The sequence below is a fragment of the Lithobates pipiens genome, unplaced genomic scaffold (assembly GCF_037356315.1).
Source record: "Lithobates pipiens isolate NorthernLeopardFrog02 unplaced genomic scaffold, aLitPip1_a1.2 Scaffold_16, whole genome shotgun sequence".
NCBI lineage: Eukaryota > Metazoa > Chordata > Amphibia > Anura > Ranidae > Lithobates > Lithobates pipiens.
In genome coordinates, this window is record NW_027507748.1 from 569,548,264 (window position 1) to 569,570,710 (window position 22,447).

General features: G+C 42.0%; 1 protein-coding gene across 2 annotated transcripts in view; it reads left to right on the plus strand.

Moving 5' to 3' along the window:
* The window catches only part of SLC4A8 (solute carrier family 4 member 8), a 317,175-nt gene that overhangs the window by 154,028 nt on the left and 140,700 nt on the right, over window positions 1-22,447 (plus strand). For both annotated transcript variants that reach the window (XM_077483707.1, XM_077483708.1), the window contains exon 3: window positions 21,979-22,125. In XM_077483707.1, the coding sequence (XP_077339833.1) occupies window positions 21,979-22,125 (147 nt within the window). The remainder of the gene's footprint in view (window positions 1-21,978; window positions 22,126-22,447) is intronic.

Below are 22,447 nucleotides of genomic sequence, written 5' to 3' on the forward strand. Positions count from 1 at the left end.
GAACAGTCCATAACTGTCTTAAGGTGTTAAGCTTTCCAACAGGTTCTTAAGAAGCTGCTCCTGTGGAACAGTCCATAATGGTCTTAACACGTTGTGCTGCCCAACATGAGTGACGCACCACCATCATTCTTCCACGATAGCTTCCATGTCATCATCCTATGTCTTCTGCTTTCTGGCATCTTCACGATGGGGTGCATTGCAGGCAAGGGGTGTCCATTCACCAGCACACAGAGCAACATATTAACCAGCTTTCAGATACAGAGTCTCAAGGAGGGCCTTACTCACCCATATTGCCAACCTAAAATACACATATATCACACTATACCATAACATACAACTGTTAAATGTCTACAGGCTATCAATTATGATGACTCAAGGCTAGGGTTAAAATGATTTTCCTACATATTGTAACCCTTGTTAACATACTGTGTATTTACTGGTTTTACTGCAACCCTGGTAAAACGATAGAAATAAAATTTAAGTGACTAGTCTCTGATACACAGAGATGAGAAAATCCTGCTACAGAAGTTTTACCTGTTTATCTGTAGCAATTTGTCCTGTGCAGCCTTCTACAACACACATATGAGAGGATTTTTCTCAGCAGCTCAAAGCAGGGGCTGCAGGAATCTGTCATACTCACTGCAGAGCTAGAGCACAGAGCTGATGTAATCTGAAAGTTGATTGGAGGAAAATGCCCCCCCCCCCCCTTCACAGGCTTAGAAACGTAGAGCTGAGGGTATAAGTCATCTGCTGTGAGCTGGAGGCAAGGTGGGCTGTCTACTGGGAGGCTGGGTGATTGGATAGTGAACAGTCTATCTGTCTTTTTAGTAAAGCCAGCAAACAGCTGTTCTCCATGGCGATCAATATTTCCCTATGTTATATTATTTGCAACCATTTAGTAAAGTCTGTGAGTAAGTACATTGGTTTATTTTTATTTTATTTATTTTTTATTGTACATTTGCACACACTTTTTACTAAAGAAGAAGTACACATACACACTCTATTTATTAATACTGTGACACATGCACACTATGGATCTATCCGCTCTTTACAGATACGCAATTGATGCATAGTGTCTCCTGCTTGCACATATATATAATGCATAGTGTCCCCTGCGCACACACAATTGATACATAGTGTCTCCTGCATGCACACATCTAGCTGATGCATGGTATCCCCTATGCGCGTGTGCATGTCATTGATGCCTAGTGTCCACAGAGAGCACACACCTGTAACTAATGCATAGTGTCTCCTGTCTACACACATATGAAATTGATCCATAGTATCCCCTGTATGCACACACATGTAACTGATGCCTAGTGTCCCCTGTGCACACACTCATGTAACTGGTGCAAACTGCTTCATGCAGGTTGTGCAGTATTCAAAGTGCAGTTGCGCTCTGAAAGAACAGTTTCTCTAGAGCTCTGCTAACTTCCATCATTCAATCACGTGCAAACAATTTTTTTTTTCTTGCATGCGATTGGGTATTCTTTGCAAAGTGAAGCTTTACCTCATTTACTAAGCTCTGGTACAACTGCTCTTGCGAAGTGCACAGTCTATTTACCTTTAGTAAATCAACCTCACAGTGCCCCCTGTGCACAAACAAGTGTAACTGATACACAATGTCCCTTGCACACAAACACATGTAACTGACGGATAATGTTCCCTATATGCACACCCATGTAACGAATGCATGGCTTACCCTGTGTGCACACTCGTAGCTAATGAATAGTGTCCCCTGCATGCACAAACTCATGTAACTGATGCATAGTGTCTCCTGTGCACACACATTTATAGCAATGCACCTCAATGATCCATATTTACATACATGACTCTAGGCTACTGAAAGACACACTAGCCCTGCTAGCCCACACAGATACACACTAGGATGTTGGCATACACAGACTCATACTGGGGCTCCTAGCACACATAAATACTATCTCACATTAAGACACACACAAAAACGCAGAGGCACTTGATGTGTTGATCGGCGGCCATTTTTGTTCCAGACACCATTTAGTGGTGACTGATAAAATTACAGTCAATAGGTCTACATTTAGAGACCTCAATTATCAGATCGGCAAACAGCATTTCTTCTTCACCATGACGACCCGGTGACTGAGATTTGTCCTGCCCTGCTAGAAGTATAATGTTTTGAGAAAACCGATGCTATTGGTGGGGCGAATTGGTATTTGTACTATGCAAAAAATATAATATACTGTATATACAATGTTATTTGGACAATAGTAACTATTTCAACAGAGGTCATTTTTGGAGCCCTTGAAATGAAGTAGCTTTTGTCCTTTCTACCTAATCAGTAAGCCAATGGTTTCTTTTCCAGATCTCAGAGCAATTTGATTAACTGTGTATAGACCTGTCACAAACAATAACTGCCTGATTTCCAGAGACAACAGTCTGGTATTAAAAACCCTTCTCTTTTATACAGCAGTAAACCGCAAAAAAAGAGAGAAAAATTAGGTTATGGAGACTTTATATCTGGAGGACTATACATTTCACTGTGTTATATTTTTATTCTGAAGCTTCTGTCAGATCATTGTTCACCAGATCCATCTATTAAAAGATCTTAACTGAAAAATACATCAGGAAAACGAGTGTGCAGTCATTTCTTTCACCACTCTGCTTTCAACAACCTTTTTATAGCTAAGACTTTATTCACGAATTCTAGGAAGGCATACTGAATATAATTTGTGCGTCTTTACTCCACAGTACTTCTCAGTTTTAAATGCATGACAAGTATCATGATTGTTTTAGAAGTATTGGTTTATAAAATGTTCCATCTATATTGCTTTGATTTTATCAATGGCAAATCCATCTCCCAAAGTATTTTGGATTCCTAAAATGTTTGGCAAGCTCCATAATGTAGTATATATTTGTTATTACTGGAAGCCTGGTTGTATTGTGCTTGGTGTCCATTTTGGTTTTATTTTTCACTATAACATACAGATATTTGATTGCCAGTATCTCACTATCATATAAGGGCTGTGGTTATTCTAATAAAAATAGGCCAGTGAAGCGTAGATGATTGATACTCCACCCCTCTGTTCCATGGCCTGTCCCTATCATCTTTCATAATCAGTAAAATTTAGAGGGTTTGGTTTGTTTTGCCAAATGGAATTGGGGAAGTAGAATATTTGATAGAACCTGAATCTCTCCGAAGATGCAGTATTTCTTCAAAGTGCCCCAGGGTTAAGGGGCCCGTTTTGGAATAGAAATGTCCTATGCGGTTCACTCCCTTAACCAGCCACCACTTAAATGCTGTAATATTCATGCTTGGTTGAAATTGAGGGTTATGGACGGTATGTGCTAGCGGTTGGAGCTCAGAGACCTGGGAGGGAAGCCCCCTAATGCTATCCCACAGCTTAAATGAGTGAGAGAGAGTGGGGGAGAGAATTGGTGGTCTATTTTTTTGGGGGACACCAAAGTAGAAAGTCTAGCGTGTGGAGCGGTGCAGCGGGCCTCTCTATGGCTACCCAGTCTGGTTTTTCAACCTTGAGGTAGACAGTAGGTAACTGGGCCAGCCTTGCCTCTTGGTAGTATCAAAGTAAGTTTAGGAGGCCTAGACCTCCTTGCGTAGTCAAATTGGAGTCCTTTGCGGGAGTCGTGGACCTTTCTTATCCCAGGTGAGCCTGGTAATCTTACCCTGAAATGATTTGAGATGATCTCTTTTGATGGCGATGGGTAGAGAGTGGAAGAGGTAGAGTAACATCGGCAGGAGTCCTCTTTACCGAGTTTACTCTGCCCACCCAGGATAACTTATGTTGGGGCCAATTTATAAGGTCAGTCTTTAGTTTGCGATATGTGGGGGGGGGAAGTTGGCCTGGTACTTGTGTTCAATTTTGGGTATGAGGTTATGTCCTAGGTATCTTCTGGAGGTTTCCCCCTAACCGAATTTAAAGGAGCCTTTCAGGTGAGTGACTCTAGCTGGTGGTAGGGAAATCTTCAGCGCTTGCGATTTTGTCATTTTGACCTGTAGGTCTGACACTGAGGCAAAGATGTCTAGTAAGGGACATAAATGGGTAGGGCGGTGTTAGTGGACGTTAGGAAAAGCAATAGATCATCGGCGAATAGGGCGCACTTTTGGGTTTTTGTACCGCAATCCACTCCTCTGATACTTTTATTTGAGTGTATCACTGTTTTTAAAGGTTCAGTAACCATGGTAAATATCAGGGGAGATGGAGGGCATCCCTGCCTAGTTTCTTTGGCTATTGTAATTTGGATTTGCATGGTATCCCTGTTATCTTACTGTTGCTTCCTGAGTGGAATAAAGTGGCTTTAATGTTCCTAGGAGGTTTTTGCCGAAGCTCCAGTTGGAGGACTAGGAATGGGTATGGTCCGGAGACCAAAACAAAGGCCTTCTGGAGGTCTAATGATAGGAGCATTCCTTCCTGTTTGGGTCTCCCTTCACATTCCGATTGTAATATGGAGATTATGTCCACTGCTCTCCATAGCTGATCTGGGCCTTGTCGTACCGGTATGAAGCCTACCTGGTCTCTATGAATGTATTCGTTATTGAACGCCACTAAGTGGTTCTCCATGACTTTGGTCAGGATTTTTATATCATTGTTGATTAGTGAAATAGGCCTATAGTTCCCCAATTCCCCTGCATCTTTGTTAGGTTTGGAAATTGCAGTAATGTATGCTGAATTAAGATGGTTACCCAGCGGCTTCCCATCTTTCTTTAAATTAAAGAACCTTGTCATCTACGGAGTTAGGATTTCTGTGAATGCCTTATAGTATGGTACTGAGAAACCATCTGGGCCTGGAGCTGAACCTCCTTTCATTGATTACCTCCCCTACCTCTTCGATTGTTATGGGAGATTCCAGTACCACATGTTCGGCCGTCAAAGTGGGGAGCGTTATGCCGTCAAGGAATGTTTCTATCTGTGTCGGGTTCATGTTAGCTGATGCTTTCTACAAGTTGGAGTAATATTCTTGGAAGGATTTTAGTATGTTGTGGGTTTAGAGTGAAAAGGTACCATCTGCTTGTCTGATTTTCAGGAGACAGTATGACGTGTTTTGGTGAGAGCTTAGTAGCTAGCATCGTGCCTATTTTGTCCTTTTTAAGGTAGAACCTAGCTCTCACCCACTTAATATGTTTATCCGCTCTCGCTGTAAAAGCTAGGTTTAGGGCCAGTCTCGCTGTGTCGAGAGACGATATAGGGACACTGGAGGGTTTGTTTTTTTTTTTGCACAGGTCGTCATAGTCTTGTTCCAGCCTAACCAGGTCCACCTGTCTTTCCTTTTTCAGTTGTGATGCTATTTGTATCAGTTTGCCTCTAATCGTGGCTTTATGTGCTGCCCAAAGTGTTTCCGCCGATATCTCATCAGTATCATTAAGCTTGAAATATTCTTGTAATGTCTATAGAAGTTCTGTCACTCTGATGGGGTCACTGAGAATGGATTAGTTTAGTCTCCAGTTTGGTGTATTTTGTTTAAGTGAATCCCTGCGGTGTGACAGTGACACCATAGAATGATCAGACCAGGCTGCCTCTATAATGGAGGCTGGTATATGGAGGGTGGAGAGGAGAATATGGTCTATCCTTGAGTATTAATGGTGTGGGGTGGAGTAATGAGTAAAATCTTGTGTAGAGGGGTTTATCTCCCTCCATATGTCCGCTAGCCCTTGCTGGTAAATTAGTTTTGCTATCTTGACACTGCCCTTGTTAGGTCTAATAAGCTTTGATTTCTGAGAGTTAGATTTATCAAGGCCCGAATCAAAGGCCATGTTAGCATCCCCACCCAGGATCATGGTTCCTTTAGTCAGAGGCTTCAGAATTTGAAACATCTGTTGAAAGAATTGTACCTGACCTTTGTTGGGAGCTTAATAAGAGATGCATGAATATTTGTGTTGATCTGGGATACCCTTTACCAGGAGAAACCTTCCCTCCGCGTCTCTGTGCTCCAGCTGTGTTGTGAATGTTCAGTGTTTGAAAAACAAGATTGCCACTCTTTTGGTCTTATCTTCAGCATTAGCTAGATAAAATTGTGGAAAGTGGGCATGGAGGAATGAGGAAGAGTACCACCCTGGGAAGTGGGTTTCCTGCAAAAGTCAGCGTGATGAGATCAATAACCTTGGAATGCTTTCCTCTCTTCACGGGTGAGTTTAACCCCTGTGCATTGTGAGAAATTATGTAAAGAGGAGATACTACTAGATGCCATGGAACAGAGAGGTGGAAGAGCCATCCAGCCCAGCATCACTTACTTTGACCTGGCTTAGAGACTGGGAGATGTATTTCAGTTTTGGGAACTTTAGGATGCTATTGTCTTTGTCGCCGGACAATTTCTCTTGGTTGGCTAGAAAGAGGAAAAGTTTAGAAAAAAGGAACTGGTATAGTAACATTACAAAATTATGACCAGAAGATGGCCTTGAATGAGAGAAAGAGGAGAGCTTCCTCCCTTCATTCTGAGCAAACGGTAGACCATAGCCCTTCAATGGGGCTAATTTCCCATCATTCAGGTATGGAAAAAAACATAACCAAATTATGGCGGGGATGGGGCGCGCTAGGCAACTGCCTCTGCCCCAAACAACGCTGCAAAAAAACTGTAAATGAACAAATATTAGATTTATACAACAGTGACCAGAACCAGCGTGAACTTCATGAGACCTCTTAGGCACTAACCAGCGCCCAGAGAGCCTTCTAGAGACGTTATTTCTGAGATGGAAGAAGGGGTGGCTATAGGTAACTGTCCTGTATAAACTGAGCTTGCAGTATAACCCCCCCCCCCCCCCCAAAAAAAGGGGTTGGAACTTAAAATTTTAAGTACCAGGAAAAAATGCTTTCGGGGGGGGGGGGGGGGGGGGGGGTTGTCCTGGACTTTCTTGCTCTTGTCCCATAAGGGAGATGTGGGGCTTGTCGGCATGGGAGGTTTGATGGATCCCTGTTGTAGATTGGATGTGTCCATTGAGTAATCTTGAGTGAGGATTCTAAAGTCTAGTAGCAATCACTCGCCTTCCGAGAAGCTGAAGAAGGCGTATTATTTGAATTTCAGGGCGACAGGGAAAGGCCCATCTGTGCTTTATGTCCTTCTTAGTAAGGGCAAGGAGTAGGGGTTTCAGAGACCGTCTTCTTTTATTTATTTATTTTAAATGGTAAAGGAAAACATGTCAGCAAATATTTCAATGTTGCGTCCCTGGAATTTTAGCTGAGTTTGCATTCAAGACATCTTCATCACTTCTTTGTGGTCAAGCCCCACTTCTATACCATCAATGTCACTAGGGGATCCATATTTTCTGGGTGGGCCTAGGGATCTATGTGCTCTGTCTAGTTCCAGCTTGTGCTCTGGTGCAGAGGGGATGAGGCACTTTATAACTTCCTGGACTGTGGTCCCTCCTGACTGTCCCCCTTGACATGTGTCAGTGCACAGTGGCTGTGCCGTGGGGTAGTTTTTGGGTGCTCAGCTGTGCCGGTTCTGGCGCTATTTGAGGCCGGGGCAGTGCATTAAGGTGAAAAAACACCTGGCAGTGACTCCTCCCCGTTTTACTTACCTGTGTCCTAGAACTTGACCCGCCGAGGATGTGCTGTCTTTCTGCCTGGGGTTCTCGGGTCTTGATTGGATAGAGTGATAGCAGCGCAGCCATTGGCTCCAGCTGCTGTCAATCAAATCCAATGACGCGGACACTGGGGGGCAAGGCCGAGTCATACATTTGGTGGCTATGGACGGCGAATGCTGGACTCGAGAGCATGCCCGCAAGGTAACCCCCCTAGGGGTAGCGCTTTCTTTAGGGGGTTATTTGATGCGGGGAGGAGCCGCCGGGGGACCCCAGAAGAGCAGGTTCGGGCCACTCTGTGCAAAACCAGCTGCATATCCATTATTGCCTATTTAGATGACCTTCTCCTGTTCACAAAAACTCCCGGGAGGTTATTAGAAAACCTCAAATACACAAGGACATTCTTAGAAAGTCTAGGGTGGTTGGTAAATGTAGAAAAATCAAACTTACAACCCACGCAACAAATAAAGTATTTGGGATATATAATAGACTCAGTCCAACAAAGAGTTTTTTTTACCCAAGGAGAAAATAGGGAAAATTCAAAAAGAAATAAGAACTATGCAGACCAATCTACCATGTTCAATAAGGAAAATAATGTCAACACTGGGGTTGCTAACGTCTGCAATCCCAGCGGTACAGTGGGCAAGCCTACATTTTCGACCACTACAGATGTTCCTATTAGAGATATGGGATCACAGGCAAGAGTCGCTGGATACACAGGTGTTAGTACCAGCAAAGGTAAAAAAATACCTTATGGTGGTGAAGGGCAGAAAACATAAACAAAGGACGCTATGGATCCTACCCATTTCCCGAATCCTAACCACAGATGCAAGTGGCACAGGGTAGGGAGCACATTTAGACTCTCAGATAACACAAGGGACCTGGGGGAAGGAAGAGTGGATGAGGTCATCCAACTGGAAAGAGTTGAAGGCAGTATGTTTCGCACTTCAGTCCTTCCAGAAAGAGTTGAGAGGACATCATATACAGATCAGATCAGACAACTCGTCGGTAGTAGCCTACATAAACAAACGGGGGAAACAGAAGTGGAGCTCTATGGTCCTTAGCAGAAAAAAATCTTGAAATGGGGAGAGAAAAACATACTATCTTTTTCAGCAGTCCAGTTAAAAGGGGATTTAAACAAAGTGGCAGGTTTCCTCAGCAGGAAAAAAGTAAGAGAAGGAGATTGGGTACTAAAACAGTAGGTATTCGACCAGATTACAAAAAAATAGGGAATACCTCAGGTAGACTTATTTGCTTCAAAGGAAAGCAGGAAAGTTCAAACATTCTTCTCTCTGAGAAAAGAGGCTGGAGCGCTCGGAGTAGACGCATTAGCGCAAAAATGGCCATTCAGCAAATGTTATGCCTTTCCCCCACCAGTGCTACTACCAGCAGTAATAAGAAAATTACGTACCGAAAACACATCATTAATTCTCATAGCAGCTCACTGGCCCAGGAGACCGTGGTTCTCTATGCTCAAAGAACTTGCCATAGAGCCCCCTTGGTTACTACCAGTCCAGGAGGACCTGTTATCCCAGGGCCCAGTGTGCTGTCCGCAGGTGGAAAGGTGGAAGCTAGCCGCTTGGTATCTGAGGAGCAGCTGCTAAAAGCAAAAGGGTTCTTAAGCCACTTGATAGAAACACTACTGAAAAGCAGGAAGGTTGAGACACGTAACATATACCAGAAAGTATGGAAATGTTTTGCAGATGGTGCACAGAGAACAACTTCAGAACACAAAGCTCAGTAGCAGTCTTAGAATTTCTACAGAGTGGGGTAGACAAAGGACTAAGCCTAAGTACGTTAAAGAGTCAAGTTTCAGCATTGACGGTCTACCAGGAAAGAAGTTTAGCTTCATATCCATGGATAATCAGACTCTTTAAATCCGTGAGCAGACAGAGGCCGATACAAGGTATGGCCTTCCCAAAGTGGGACCTGTCACTAGTGTTGCAAACTATGACAGCAGACCCCTTTGAACCACTAAAAGAGTGCAGCCTGAAGATGCTGACGCTTAAAGCAATCTTCTTGGTAGCAATTACTACAGCTAAAAGGGTCTGCGAGATAGAAGCACTATCAATCAGACCCCCTTTTGCCAGATCTTCCCGGATCGTATAGCCTTTAAGATGGACCTGTGATTTCTGCCTAAAGTGGCCTCAAGATTTCATAGAGAACAAGAAATTGTGTTACCATCATTTTGTCCAAATCCTTCTCAGGAACAGGAAGTAAAATTCCATAATCTAGATGCATCTTACATTATTTAGCAGCAACAAAGACAATTAGAAAGACTGAGTCTTTATTTTATATTCAGGGGCTAGGCTAGGACACAAAGCTTCAAGAAGCACAATAGTCAGATGGCTGAGAGAAGCCATAGAACAGGCTTACAAGTTAGGAGGTATGCAGATCCCAGAGGGAATCAAAGCACACTCCACAAGGGCAATGGCAGCGTCGCAGGCAGAGAGAGCTGGAGCAACGCCGGAACAGATTTGTAAAGCGGCAAAAATGGTCCAGTTTCACCACTTTTGTAAGACACTATAGAGTGGACTTATGGTCAGCTAAAGATCAGACCTTTGGACGCAAAGTCTTGCAAGTTGTGGTCCCGCCCTAAGGGTAAGTGTTCGGTTATCCTCTGAGGTGGCTGTCCTGAAAGACGATTTGGGGGAAAAACCAAGTTGCTTACCGGTAACGTTCTTTCCCGGAGTCTTTCAGGACAGCCGGGTACCCACCCATATGTATATGAAGACGTAAAGATTTCCTTATAGGAAATGTGATATAATTGATTATGTGTATCATATGTTCTTGTGTCTCCCCAGCAAACTGGAGGTGCTCTTTAAAGAACTGAGGAGCAGCAAGGGAGGAGGAAATTTATAAGAAGGCTGGCGCAGGTGTTTCCTACAGAGGGGAGGAGCAAAGGTCTCTTAGGTGGCTGTCCTGAGACTCCGGGAAAGAACGTTACCGGTAAGTAACTTCGTTTTTGTTTTTTGTTTTTTTCCCTCCTTTTTTTTTTATTTTTATTTTCTCTCCCATTCCTGCCTATTTTCCCTGCTAAACAAGTTGGGGCAAGATGTCTAAGTGCACCCTGAATGACATACTGGATATATTGTTTGTTTTCTACATGTCTAATACTTTTTATTTCGTATCTATTGCTTAATAATGCCATTACAAGGTTACTAGGGCATATATTGTCACACCATATATTTTATTTCCATATTTCACTTTGACATTTCTTAAAATGAATAAAATAAAGTTTGGAAAAGCATAAAGCTTTTTTAAATTAAACCCCAGTGTTGCTAATCAGCGTAGCTAAAGCCTTGAAAACAGCGAGGTCTGCCCTACAGGAACTAAAAATGCAATAGGTTTTGCTAAGCTATGATTTATTATTCATATTTAATACTAATTTTAGTAGCAAAAAAAAGAACAAACAAAAAAGTTTTGTTAAATTCTATTTCCTGTATATTCATGCAGCTGATTATTCTGGCCATCTTTCTGCCTATGGAAACGCGCTGCCTCTGTTTTTACTGTCATTACCTAATGTTGCGTCGCCAGTAATCATTCACACACTGCTTTCAAATTAATAAGCAACTTAAAAATCAATTAACCTTGAGAAAGTCTTCTTGTGGTTTCTGTACAGATGGAGAATGTTCTGCTACTGACAGCTCTGTGCATCCGATCTGCCTGCCAGGTTTAAGATCCACCCTGTGTACTCACTCTCATGTTGTATTTTACTAATGATAGAAGTCACATTTCTATAAGCTAGAAATGCATTGTTATTGATGAACCTCAGCTTAGCTAAACAGAAGCTGGCAGTTGCAGCCTACTTTCAGTATGCCTGCTCATTTTGTATTTTCTTTTTTCCAAGACAGAGGCAACTGTTCTAAGCTGCACATCCTTGAACTGGGATTTTAAATGAGAACCGCACTGGATCTGAGCACCATAAACCAAGCTGTTTAATTCATTTTTAATATTTAAAGCAAACTTGCCCATCCATTCATGTCTCCATGCTTTATTTTGCTGAGAGTTCCCTGAGAGTTAAAAAAACATAACCGTGCATTTCTGGCAGTGGCTATCTTGAGTTAGAGCAGATAATTCATGTCGTATTTACTTCCTGGAATCCATCTTCCCTTGACTCAGGCATGCAGACAGGAGGGTATGCTTGGCTGAGAAAGCTCCTTCCTCCGGATCAAGAGTTATGGGAGGTATGGCATCATTTTGGCCTAGGCCAAAAATCAGGAAGCAACTGGAAAAATTAAGTTTAAAACAAGTTATTATAATGGGCTTGCATGAGATATTTAGGTGTCAGGACCCATTTTGCCCAAATAGCGCATGCGATCCTGAAACTGTCAATTCACCAGACCGTTTTGCGCTTGTTAAATACTGCATAAATTAAAAAAATACGTTCACAGAAGAAAATAAATTAATTTAACTGTAAGGTGAACTTACACTGGATCCCCTCCCCATCCCGCGATCCCCCGCTGTCAGACACTGCTTCAAATTAAGTTGGTGGGCATGCCTATGGTTTTGGAAATCTGTTTGTATATGTGCCTTGGGGGGTTTGAACCTACCGGGCTGCATGCTCGGATAAGGATCTGGTATGGCTTTTTGGGTGGCCAGGCCATATTTATTTATTTATTTATTTTGGCTAGAGGGTTCCCTTCAAAATCCATACCAGACCTGAAGGACCTGCTATAGTTTTGGGTTTTTTTAACATTTTTTACACGCCATTTCTTACACATTTTTTATTTACTGGCAATTTTTTTTAAAAATATTTATTTCAGCGGTCAGCAGGCAGGCCCGCTGATGACTCGTTGGTTGTTAAGGACATGGAGGCCGCATGTTTCTTAATAACCATGTTTACAGTTTAAGGAACAGATGGCCACCCACTCCTTAACAACCAGTACACATTCCACAAATACCCCCGGCTTAATCTCCTATACATACCTCTCAGCGTTTATGGATAGGAGACAGTTTAATTGGTCACATGGACTCTGTTTAGCCCATCCTGTCGGCACTGGAGGACAGCAATCCAGGAGGATTTCAAATCCCCAGACCAGTGAAGTGGCATCCCTGTGCCTTACATCAGTCAGGAAAGGGAGGGGATGAGCAAGCTCCTTCCCCTGAACAATACCAGGCCACATGCTCTCAACATGGGGGGGGGGGTGCCTTGGGGAAGGGGGGTTATGGTCCCCAAAAGCACCTTGTTTCCATGTTGATGAGGACAAAGGCCTCCTCCCCGCAACCCTGGCTTGTGGTTGTGGAGGTCTGTAGGCGGGGGGGCTTATTGGAATCTGGAAGCCCCCTTTAACAAAGGGGCCCCCAGCTTTCATCCCTCCTATGTGAATAAGTATGGGGTACATAGTACATTAGCAAAAAATGTAGACCACCAACTCACTAGTAAATACCACTACACTTGGTAGTAAATTACATACCTGTGTAGCCTCCTTACTTATGCAGACTCACCTATTGTTGGTGCAGTCTCTGAGCCTAGATTAAGGAACTATAACAAAATTGGTACAGTGGGGACAGGGACCCCCGGAGAAGGAGTCACTGGCGGACCAAGATGCTTTATAAAGGATATAATTTTTATTGTACAAAATACAAAAAACACTAACAATGGGTACCCATCACCAACACCAGGATTATATTAAAATTAAGGCAACATTGTCTAAGAGCAGCTGCCTCACTCTGACAGCACACATACACACACCAATTATTCAATTGTTATGAATTAAAGTGCAGTTCCTAGTACTGGTGACAAACACCATAATAAAATATGTCCATCCTGTCACTGTATTTGTTATGAGACCCTCTTCTTGGGGTATAATTGGATAAGAAATAATTAGTTGATACTTGATGGTAATCCCAAAAATGGTATAATTATCTGGAGTAGGGACTAATTGTAAACTGGTGTTAGATCAGATGTAAATGGGTGGCATATATCCGCAATGAATTAGCAGGCCAGAAACCCAGGTAAACAATTATCCAGATAATGCTATATGAATTAGTTCACAGGGGATTCCACTGTTGGATAGCAGTATGTGAATAGTCACTATAATACAGATTGGACTATTACAGGCTGGGGAAGATAGGAGCCAAGAAACCTATGGTCTGCTCACCCAACCTTATTGAGGCAGTGATGTCACACTTCGGGCATATATACCAAACTAAGTGCTATGTGGTGTCGTCCGATATGTCTTATTGCCATACGGGGACCATAGAGCTGCCGTGAATAGCCTTTGTCAGGCTAACACGTTATCCAGGCCACCATCCAACTTCCTCAGCCAAGATAGTTCCTCCTAGCTTCAACTGGTCAACTACGCATGCATGGACGTAGTGCAATACGTCATCTGTGACGCAGGAAACCTCTCTGTCGTGGTGTAAACTCCGACATGTTTCACTGTTAACACTGTTTTTTTTTTAAGGATAGGAGGAACGTGAAGTATAGGCCTATTTATACTGTTAGTACATCCCATTAGGAAATGCTATATACAGACCCACCACTAGATGTCACCCTTCCATGTTGCATACCACATTTATTTATCTCAGCTACTAGTCCGAGGCACTCAAGCGTATAAAGCCGACAAATGATCATTTATAATTACAGCACTAACACATTAAAATAAAGGGTTATAAGGACAAGATTGAATCAAAATATCCAACTTATCTAGAGGATATGCAGATTAATAAGAATCAACAAGATGAAAAAAGTTTTTTAACAAGCAAGTTCAAATGAGTTTAGTGAAGTGAATGCGATTTATTAATAGTCATGTGACATTCAGAAACAAAAAATCGCCTATAAGTATATACACATTAAAGATTATATAGGTATCTTATGACAGTAGTCATGGTTGATAGTATATGAAATAGTCACCTAGTCAAGGTTTTAACCCACAATCAGGGAGTTAATATGGTGCACTCTGGAAATGGCCGGATACTATTAAAATATAAGTAAAAACATCTGGGGAAAAAAAACACAACTTGGACTAGATAATAAATGTTCGTGTTCGACAAATGCAAATAAATGAACATTAGTCTGTATAATAGTCTTTCTAATGCTGGGGACTTATAGGCTGCCAGTCCTTTAAGCAAGAAGGAGCTCTAGAAAGACAACAAGAGAGACGGCGCCCTCTAAGTGCAGCAATTTGATAAAAACTGATTTATTTTATAGATTAAAAACGCTCACAATAGGGTAGTGATGTACAGGCCTGAATAAATTAACGGGTCCATCCGTATATCCCGGGTTACACAGGTCCCTGGAACTATTGAGCAGGCTCTCCAGCGTCCATAATCTGACAAGTAACCGGCAGTATTGCAGGTTTCCCAGCACTTCCGGGCAGTTGGAGCGCAGTCGATGGATGTTTCTTCCTGCTCCGCTGTGTTGTGGTGGCTATCGCTTCCGGGGAACGGGCTCAGGTGAGTCCGTTCCCCGGAAGAGATAGCCACCACATCTTTTCTTTCTGAAGTAGGATAATGTCGAAGTCTTCTTGTGTCGGTAAATTAAGGGTATAAAGCCCCTTTATTTTAATGCCAGCTGTGCTACCCTTATGGTAGTCTGAAAAATGCAACACAAGTGGAGACATATGTTCTTTTTTTTTGTTTCTTATCCTTCCTAATTGAGTTCTTTATATTTAAGTGTTCACTGATGCAAACTCGGAGTCGTCTGTTTTTTGTTTTTTTCCAATATAATATTTTTTACATGGATACTCTAGCATGCATATCATCCTGGAGGTCTCACAGTTGATAAAGTACTTAATTTGAAATGAGTTACTCTGAGTCGCATCTGTGAAAGTCGTGTTTTTTTCCCACAAAACCACACATCTGACAGTGCCCGCATGCATACATTCCTTTAAGAGGAGGCAAGTCGGTTACCCAGTTGTTTTGCTCTTTCCCTAGTGTATTCTGAATGCACTAGTGTGTCTTTGAGATTCCTTTCTCTCCTGGTGACCATTTGTGGACGAAGTTCAACTATAACTTTTAATACTGGAGCTTTTATTAGGATCCCCCAGTTTTTTTTGAAGTACGTTTGTTACCTGCTTCCATTGTGCCCCCATAAGTTGTAATTATCCTTATGGGGGCCTGCAAAGAATGTTGATTTTTTTTTTTTTTTGTTATTGTTTTTATTTTTGGGAGCCGGTTTTGCTACCAATCACTATCTTTCATCCAAGATTTTTTACATGCTCGTTTTAAAACTTTCTGAGGGCCGCTCTGTCTTTAAATCTGTCAAACAATTCTCCTGCCTCCCTACAGAAGTCATCATCTTTTTGCTTCAACTTGGAACCCCGCTGACAGCTAATGACTCATTGGTTCTTGAAGACATGGCAGCCGCCTGCTCCGTAACAACACCACATTAATGTTATTAAGTACCCCGGCTAGTTACCGCATGTTTTCACTAGTAAAAAAGGCTGAGCAGCATTTTACCGCATTTTTTAATGGAAAATATACCGCTTTGTGAATGGAGCCCACTATACCTTACTATCTGTTTACTAAGAGAGATTTGCTCTGCTTTAACAGCGTTTACAGCTCTCTTCCAGTTGTGAGGATCGGCATACTCTCTGCCTGCAACACACTTGGCAGTACCTGGTGCCTGAGTGAACTTTCAACAGATGTAGGGATGCATTATGACGTTGAAGTTGGTGGGCATGCCTATAGTTTTGGAAATCACAGTTTGTATATGTGACTTGGGAGGGGTTTGGATGGCAATACATAGTAGGTACAGAAGTAGGAACAGTCAGTACAGGTAGCTTATGAATTAAGTTATCGTCAGTTATTAAGCTTTTGATATTCTAATTTAAATTTTTCCCTCAGTTCACTTTGATTAAGCTTAAGCAAATGAAAAACCATAAACCGAGGTTACATTCAATACAGAAGTCTAAGGCCAGCCAGAGACGTGTCGAATCTTAGCTTATTCAGCAGGAACTGGCCAAGATTCGAACAATGTATGGACAGGCAGAATATACCCAAGTTGATCAATCGTTGAACCTGGGTACAACCAGCCTGCTGGATTTTACATGCGATTATCGCTAGCAATAATCCTTGTGTTCTCCTGGTGGGACAGCTTCCTCCACCCCTTGCTGGGAGAACACAATGGCTCGGCCAGAGGGATTCCCCTGTCAACACTGTCTGTGTTGATGGGGAAATTGAACGGGTTTCTTTCCTGCAACCTGTGGTTGGCTTAAGTTGACAGTAGGTCTTTTGTGAGTTCCCAAAGAGGCCATCACATTCTTCAGACATCAGCCTCTATTATAGTCCCTAGTCCAAGCAAGAGCATAAGTGTAATAATGTTGCGGCTTTTTTTTTTTTTTTTTTTTTTCTGTATTTGAGGCTTGTAAAAGGTTTTTTAATGTGTCTGTGTTGAGGCTAGCTTTACACCTAATAAATTATTTTATAAGCTCTGTGCATTGCTTTATGTAACATTGTTTTACAAACCTTAAATTTTAAAACCAGTTATAGATTTTGAAAGTTTAAAAAAAAAGGATAAAAGAATAAGTATACCTTAGCACCCTAACCCCAACACACAATTACTAGTGTGTTGTGTGTTGGAGTTAGTGGTCATCAGTCTAGGGTTATTTGTGGGTAGTCAACCATAGTGTGGAGGAGCTACAAGTACTTATCTGTTTAGAGATGAGAAAGGAAATGCTTTCCTGAATCTGGAGGATTTATATGTAGTTATGAGTCCAGTGGACAAAGTGTTTGGTGCTTACTCATGTGTTTTTGGGGTAGTACAGAATGTTGGAGAGAGTCTCCCGTTCTGGAATATCTTTTTTTATAATGTGTCCCCTTGGGTGATTATGCAGGGATATTCATGCACAATAGCGACTAGAAGTGACCCTACATAACTACACTCTCACAAACTCATTGTGCAACTGTGCCTAGATGGAAAATGACTGCAAACATTCATGGCAGACACTACTGTGAGATATACAGGTGATTTTTAGATGCCCAGCTTACAAAACTCAAAATTCAGCATAATTTGAACCTTAAACTGGTCATACGTGGATCATAATTGGCTGGTTCAGCATAAACCAGGCAAATTTTATTCCATATATGGGGTAGGCTGCTTCAACAGAAGTTGATCTATCGATCGACTTGCGTACAACCAGTCTGTTTGTCTTGATCAGTGCTGGTAGTGCTGATCAGTGTATCCTGACATTGGGAAGTCTTCCTGCTGTCAGAATACAATAGTGAGTGGGAGGGATCCCCACATCCATGTTAAGTGTGTGAATGGGGGAATCAAGTCATTTCCTCCCTTCAACTCGCTGGTTGAATGAGAAAAAAATGATTTGTGTGGCCAGCCTTACGCTTCACATATGTGCAATGCCATGCTTAGAAAGGTATTTTGTGCTTGTCCAATTAAGGTTCAATCATAGCTTTGATGTTGACGTTGCAGCTTTATCTTGTCTACTAACCTTTCTATTGAGCATTTGTAGTTAAAAATGTTCTTTCTTTGACTCTTCGTGAGCAGTTTAAAAATTCTGTACTCTTTCATATTAGTAAAGGAATAATATTCAAAGAGAGGGTAGATTTCAGATGGCCAACAGTTATCAAAGAGCACTCCTGAGACTAATTACTAACCTCCTTTCAAGCATGACTGATAATTTTGCTTCATGATGGTTAACATTAATGACAGGTCAAATCATTCTTTAGTAATAATTTAGGTAAATGTTCCAAACCGGTTCTCTGCTCTTCTGCCCCATGCTGGCTCTGCTGTCATTCTGGAGAACAGAACATTCCACCCCACACAGGCACATGGAAAGTCCTTCTGCGAACACAAATGAACAATCTCAGAGCTCTGTGATAGCCAACCTAGTTTAATTCAAAGTTGATATAAATCATGCTCTGCACAGAATCAAAGGAATTAAATGCACAGCCTCCCATAACAATAGCGGTGAGGAACCGCAGGCGCTTTATTATGCAAAATGCATTGAATTCCACAAGTCAGACACTTGAAAGTTTGCCCAGGAATTCTTACATGGAAAACTGTACCCCTTTCATTAGAGCGTGCTATTAAAGGAGCAGAACAATACGTGCGCTATTATAAAATACTGTGCACAGTGAGCATAACTGCTGCTGCTTTTATTTGAACACAAAATATATTGTAGTGCTGTTTGTACATTGTGCGTCTGAAAGAATGTTAAAATCTTTGCTTGTTTACTTTTTTCTCTTTTTTTTTCCTTTTTATTTATAGTTTCTGATTTATAAAAAAAAAAAAAAAAAAAAAAACTTACATGAATTTGCTGCTTTTTTTCTTTCTTGTTTTATAAATGTATTTTTCTGAGCTGCTTTTTGAAACTGTCCCCTGGCAGTGCTGCCACACTGCCCATTATATTTGTACCCCCTGTGCCGCTGGGACCTACAGAGTCCAGCAGGACTCTCCTCTACATGTGTGATTGAAACTACGATTCAGAGCACCGCTCACATAGGCAGGACACAGGACCACTGCCAATCACTGCTGTGGAGGAGGAGAGGCACTCTGAATGGCTGCCTATGCATTTGTGGTTTAAACCAGGAAAAAATTTGTATGGGAATTCATGGGACACGCTGGCACAGGGGACACATATATATAACGATACAGCTGGGGGAGAGTTTCAAAAGGAAGCTCAGAGGAGGAAATTTAAAAACAAAAGCAACATATGCATGTAAGTTATGTTAGTATGTGGTTTATGAAAAAATGACTGACCTTTTTAAAGCTGAATTTCAGGCATATATACAGTATACTGTACTTTTTAGCCAAATATGTGTATGTTAAAAGACAAGGCGATATCCTACATTTTAAAATGATATACTTTCAGCCTCTTCCTGGTTCCTTCCCCAGTAATATACATACGCCAGCGCACAGATTGTTTTTTTTTGTCAATGAGAATCTACACCAAAAACGATGGATCCTACATCCAGCACATACACATTTGTCTTTCTCGGTGTCCCTCCTCCAGCACATGCACATTGATCTTTCCCCAGTATCTCTTCTCCAGTGCACAATCATTGCTTGCTCCCTTGTATCCTTCCTCCAGCATACACACGTGGGTCTTTTGCCCTTAACCCTCCTCTAGCACACACATACAATGGTCCTTCTTGGTGTCCCTGCTCAAGCACATACATTGATCTTTCCCCATGCCTCTCCTCCAGCACATACATTGATATTTCCCATGTATCCCTTCTCCATCACACATATTGGTCTTACCCCCATGTCCCTCCTCCAGCGCACACACACACATTGGTCTTTCCCCTGTATCTCTCCTCCAGCATAAACACATGAATCTTTTCCCTTTTATACCTCGTCCAGCATACACATAAAATGGTCTTTTCCCTGTGCCCCTCTTCCAGCACATACATTGATCTTTCCCATGCATCCCTCCTCCATTACACACATTGGTCTTACCCCTGTATCCTTCCTCCAACACACACACACACACACACACACACAGGCACACACGCACACACTGGTCTTTCTCCTGTATCCTTACACAGATTGTTCTTTTCAGTGTATCCTGTCTCCAACACACACACACACACTGCTCTTTCTCCTGTATCCTTACTCCAACACACACACACACACACACTGCTCTTTCCCCATGTCATTCCTTCAGCTTACACACCATGATCATCCTAAGTATCTACTCTAGCACACAAACACATTGATCTTTCCTCTGTATCTCTCCTCCAGCACATGCACATTGGTCTATCCTTTGTATCTCTTCTCCAGTGCACATACATTGCTTGTTCCCTTGTATCCTTCCTCCAGCATACACACGTGAGTCTTATGTGCTTAACTCTCCTCCAGTACCCACACACAATGGTCCTTCTCCATGTCCTTCCTCAAGCACATACATTGATCTTTCCCGTGTATCCCTCCTCCATCACACACATTGGTCTTACCCCCGTATCCTTCCTCCAGCACACACACACATTGTTCATTACCCTGTATCTCGTCTCCAGCAAACACACATTCATCTTTTACCCTTATACCCCCTTCCACATACACATACAATGGTCTTCCTCCTGTGTCCCTCCTCCAGCACATACATTGATCTTTCCCTGTGCCCTTGCTCCAGCACACACATTGGTCTTTCCCCTGTATCCCTCCTCCAACACACACACACACACACACACACACACACACACACACACACACACACACACACACGCATTGGTATTTTCCCTGTATCCCTCCTCCAGTACACCCACACACATTGCTCTTTCTACTGTATCCCTCCTCTAGCGCACACACATTGATCTTTCCAGCGTATCCCTCCTTCAGCACACACATTGATCTTTCCAGCATATCCCTCCTCCAGCACACACATTGGTCTTTCCCTGTATCCCACCTCCAGCACACACATTGGTCTTTCCCTGTATCCCTCCTCCTGCACACACATTGGTCTTTCCCTGTATCCCTCCTCCTGCACACACATTGGTCTTTCCCTGTATCCCTCCTCCTGCACACACATTGGTCTTTCCCTGTATCCCTCCTCCTGCACACACATTGGTCTTTCCCTGTATCCCTCCTCCTGCACACACTCCCCAGTTATTTCTCTAGAGGCTCCTCAGACTGCAGTCACATACTCTCACCACACAATCTGAATGTTAAACACTGTCTGTGTTCATCCCATAGACATTGCACACTGAGCCCAGACACAGTCAGGCTCAGCACTCAGCTGATCATACACTAGTAGATTTTCGCACAAATGTTTGAATGAAAAATCTTGTTAATACATTTGATAATGCCAACAGAAATTTGGTGAATGTCATTTGAAAGTAGTTCAAAATTGTGTTTGCTTTTAACATTCACTTTTGTAATGAATGATGTCTCCTGAATGAAAACCATATACAGTAGTTAGAAATGTGTTTTAGAAAAATATTCTATTCTTCACTTTCTTGTCACTACTCTACAATACCACGTTTTGGCCACTGGATGGAGATGACAATTCTAGAAATTCATCTATTACATTATGTAATTACTGGCACAGTTGGTGTAACAATCGTCAAACAAATTTTTGATATTATAAATAGACCCCTTAGTGTTACTGTAGATCGAGGCACATCTGCAGTTTATCCAGTTTCTAGAAGCACTATAATGTCCCTGGTGCAAAGGGTGACAACGTTATGTGCAAATTAAATAAAGAAGGAATGAACTGTGGGCATATGAGATGCACCCAGACTCTTGATGTGCTTTTTATTAAACTTACATTTCTTACTGTTCTCTTCCAATGAGCTGATCCTTTGCTTTGCCTCAAGCTCTCATCCACCTTTCGGGAAGGGAATTGGGAGATGTTACATATTTAAATATATACTGTGTGTGTGTGTGTGTGTGTGTGTGTGTGTGTGTATAATTAAAATATATAATTTCAAGTAGCAGCCTTTAAAATTGGTTTGATGATTTTACATGAAAACCTATATGGACTGATTAGCCTATTTTATTTCTGTCTGAAAGCCAGCTCAAAGCAACTAATTTTATTAAATGCTATCTCAAAATTCTTTTCAAGGGCACAGAACATTGTATGTGGGGGTGCGTATGCCATTGGGGCGGCAGAGTCACAGACATCATCGGACCCATGGGGGGAAGCACAGGAAACGAGATCGGATGAAGGGTGTCATTCAAGAAGAAGGCCACGATGAGTCCCTAGCTCATGGTAAGGATCAATCAGGATCTGTGTATGCAGCATATAAAACAGCTATGGACAAATGGCTTTTAAACTGACCACTAAATGTAAACTACACTTATTACATGGGCTGCTAATGCATATCATAAAAGTATGCTTAAGAGTTCTCGTACTCGCACAAAAAAATTACTTATTGGTTCCATTAGTAATTTTTTATTTTTATGTATCTCCTTTGCATCCAAGTTTTTACCGCTATCCATTGCACCATTAGAGATGTATACTGGTTAAGCCAGGACATAAAGGAAAATCTTTAGCAACAACACAGGCTTTTTAGTTGTATTGTCCTTTGTTA